The following is a 4,069-nucleotide window of genomic DNA, read 5'->3' on the forward strand; positions in this document are numbered from 1 at the left end:
CATGTATAATGAGGATATGGTAAACGTCGATGTGAAAAATGGTTGCGCGACCGTGATATTTGATAAAGAATATATTTTGGTGCCTCGGGCCTTTCTAAAGATAAAACCCCGATGGACACTTGAAAATGGCATGATAATTACTATTGTTGATAAAACTGTTTTCGGCATAAGTCCACTGAGTATGTTTATAGTACTCAGCCCTGCATGTGTTTTCCCTATGTGCAGGTTGAGCAGTGACGAGCGGTTGGCAGTGTTGAGCAGAATAATTAAATAAAATTATTGTTATGGAACTTCGAGTGTAGTTGTGTCTTCATACATAGCTTCACCTTCTCTTGGTTGCTTCCGCTGAAAACATGAAACTTACTATTGTTCGTTTGAGATTGAACTACTTCTTTTTGTTAGATTGTTGAGACATGATATTTTTGGATTGTCTTAAGGGCCTTGTTGTTTTGAATATTAATTGTGATAGCCCTTTTCTTCTTGAACTTCATTGCTAAGCTGTTATACTTATAAATCAGTTTGTTCATTTATTACTTTGGGAAAATTCCTTTAAATGAAACCCTAGCCTATGATCTTTGATGCATTTAAGTCCGTCTAGTTAACGATCGCCACATTTATTATACCCTAGATGGGCCGGTCGTTACAATAGAAGGCCCGCAGAAGACCTACATCAGAACCACGAACCAATCCTCCCTCTCCCGCCTCCATTGTCGATGTAGAGAAGACTCCATCAGTGTTCAGCTTCACCCAAGGGGCATCAGGGAGATGCTAAAGGACCATAAGTGAACGCAGAACACGCTATCTGGGAGAAGCAGGCATGAAATCAACCGACGGCGAGCATCCCCTCCAGTGAATAGGGATGATCCTGCCGGCCAGCATGAACGTATGCAGGTGATGAGTGACCTGCCAAATGACATGAGTATGACGGAAAGGCCGACCGCGATGCTTGCAGCCGTTCCTTTCCGTCCAAAGAAACCAAACGATCAAACAAGGAACTATAAAATTAATATGCATGACGGGAGCCTTAGTGAAAGAGGACAACCGCCAGTGACCTGGTCTTTTTTTTTTATATCAAAAACGCCCAAACTGAGCGGGGGGTTTAGGCAGACCCCCAACACGTGAATAACTCAAAATATAATGTTCCAAAACATGATACTAGCCCAAAAGTGACTAGTATCGGAAAACAAGAACATGAACAGAGAAACAAACTGAAGCTCCCACAGGTCGGGATGCTCGATGCTATCAAGAACTAAACTATGAACCAGATAAACAAAAGCGAAAAATAAGTTAAGCAGAACTATCAAAAGGACATAATCAAAACATATCTCTACGTCGGAAACGGAAGTTAGTATATCCTAGCTGGTCCATCCTAACAAGCGCCTTCAGGTATCGAGGCGCAGAGACTGAATCATAATATGTCATAGTAGGGGTCTGAACCCCCCTACCTGCAAGAAAATCGGCAGCACGGTTTCCTTCTCTGTAGATGTGTGAGAATCCGCAGAACCAGGTTGTCCAGATGACATTAAAGTAACCAGAGCTGCTGAGTCAAGCTCTATCCAGATGTGTGTAGAAAACTCCATGGCCATCTCCAAGCCTCGGATAAGAGCCATAAGCTCCGCCTCAAAGCTTGACGATGCATCCACTGGAGAATAGAAGGCCCGCAGAAGATCTCCATCAGTGCCACGAACAAGTCCTCCCTCTCCCGCCTCCAATGTCGTCGAGGAGAAGACACCATCTGTATTCAGCTTCACCCAAGGGGCATCGGGTGGATGCCATAGGACCATGAGTGAACGCAAAACACGCTGTCTGGGAGAAGAGGGCATGAAATCCACTGACGTCGAGCAACCCCTCCAGTGTATCGGGGTAATCTTGCCGGCCAGCACGAACGTATGCAGGTGATGAGTAACCTGCCAAATAACATGAGAATGACGGAAAGGACGACCACGGTGCTTGCAGTCGTTCCTCTCCATCCAAAGAAAGCAGAAGATCAAACATGGAACAATAAAACTAATATGCATGGCGGGGGCCCTAGAGAAAGAGGACATCTGCCAATGACCTAGTCTATGTGCAATATCAGTGCGCGTGTGAATCGGTGTGTGCGAGGAAGGAAACCAGGCATCGAAATACTCCCACACAGAAATCGCCGACTGACTCGAAAGAAAGACGTGACTAAAAGAATCAGTAGAGAGAGAACGACAACACTGACATTTAGACACTAACTCAATACCCCAATATTGCAACTTCTCATCCACCGACAGCCTCCCATACAACAACCTCCAAATAAAAATCGAGATGGTGGGGGTCATCCACTCATTCCAGATCAGTCCCACAATCCATACTTCGGCAATCTCGTCCGGATGCTCTCCCAAGCAGAGGTCACAGAAAACTTGCCATGGCTAGTCAGACTCCAACGCCTCACATCCTTCGCCCCCACCTCGATCGGCGTGGCTCTGATCTGATCGATCGTGTCGAGAGGTACGCCAAACCTGAAATATAAGTCATGCAGCATATCCTCATCCCATGCATGCTCATGCCAGAATGATGCAACAACCTGGGATTGAGGAGGATCATATCCCGGGACGCACAGACTCCGGATGGAGCTAGCTCCAAGCCAGACGTCATCCCAAAAGCTGATCTTCCCCTCACCCAAGGACCAACGAATATAATCATGAATGACCAAATACGACGCAGACGACGCCAAGTAGGACTATCATGAGACCAACATGTAGATGTATGCAAATGACAAGGAAGGTTACTGTACTTCTGGGTCATGAACTGGGCCCAGAGAGAATCCTGCGCAAGGAGCCTCCACCACAGCTTGAACCCAAAAGCCACCGCCACCTCCCGGAACCGGCGAATGCCCAGGCCCCCTCCGTCACAGGTAGGCAAATCTGTCTCCACGAGATCCCGCCAGTGACCTAGTCTAAGTGCAATATCAGTGCTCGTGTGAATCGGTGTGTGCGAAGAAGGGAACCAGGCATCGAAATACTCCCACACAGAAATCGCCGACTGACTCGAAAGAATGACATGGCTAAAAGACTCAAAAGAGGGAGACCGACAACACTGACACCTAGAAGCTAACTCAATACCCCGCCGCTACAACTTCTCATCCACCGGCAGCCTACCATACAACAACCTTCAAATGAACACCGAGATGGTGGGGGTCATCCCTCCATTCCAAATCAACCCCAAAATCTCATACTTCGGCAATCTCGTCTGGATGCTCTCCCAGATGAGATCACAGAGAACTCGCCATGGTTAGTCAGACTCCGAACGCCTCACATCCTTCGCTCCCAACTCGATCGACGTGGCTCTAATCTGATCGACGTATCAAGAGGTATGCCAAACCTGATCGATCGTATCGAGATGTACGCCTTCTCAAGAAGGCATATCATTACGTGTCAGCCACATATGCTTTGTTGTGTCACGTTGGCAATGTGGCTCACAAAGACCAATTGCCAAGATCTAAGATCCAAGGCACAAGGCACAAGTCACACGACTACAACCGTGGCTCATGAGACACGGGACACGGAGCACGACCATGACACACGACAGGCGACAAGCGCGTCTGGGCTCTACCGACCATCTTGGTCAACAATAATTATTACGTGTAATAAATTTGTTTATTAAATATATGTTTAGTACTCCCTCCGTCCTGGCTAAGATGACACATTTCTTTTGTGGATGATTTGTATGTTATTGGTTTAATGTAGTGTAAAGACAAATTAAAATGACAAGAAAAAGAACAAAATCACAGATAGAAGAGGAAGAATCTAGAGGGGATACAAGTGAAGCTGAAACTAGACCTAGTCATGAAAATATGAATGAGGAAGAAGTGGAAACTGAAACAAGCACGAGAATAAACACGAATGAAGAAATAAGAGGACCTGGAGGTGAAGGTATTGTGAAAAATCTTGCAGTATTACTTGTTATATATTGCAGTGGGTCATTTATAATAATGCAGTCTTATTTGATATATATTGCAGTAGTCCATTTAGAATACTGCATCATGATCTTGCAGTTTTCCATATTTACACAATTGATTTGGATTATATGACAGATCTTTGTC

The 4,069-nt window shown here is 45.5% G+C and overlaps 1 protein-coding gene across 1 annotated transcript; it reads right to left on the reverse strand.

The window, feature by feature from the left end:
- Positions 1–624: 624 nt before the first annotated feature.
- On the reverse strand, positions 625–1,784 carry LOC125194962. The gene is made up of 2 exons (XM_048093174.1): positions 1,446–1,784; positions 625–768 (listed from the first exon to the last, which is right to left on the reverse strand). The coding sequence occupies exons 1-2, from the start codon at positions 1,782–1,784 to the stop codon at positions 625–627; spliced, it is 483 nt and encodes a 160-aa protein (XP_047949131.1).
- Positions 1,785–4,069: the final 2,285 nt, after the last annotated feature.

This window comes from Salvia hispanica, chromosome 6 (genome assembly GCF_023119035.1).
Source record: "Salvia hispanica cultivar TCC Black 2014 chromosome 6, UniMelb_Shisp_WGS_1.0, whole genome shotgun sequence".
Taxonomy (NCBI): domain Eukaryota; kingdom Viridiplantae; phylum Streptophyta; class Magnoliopsida; order Lamiales; family Lamiaceae; genus Salvia; species Salvia hispanica.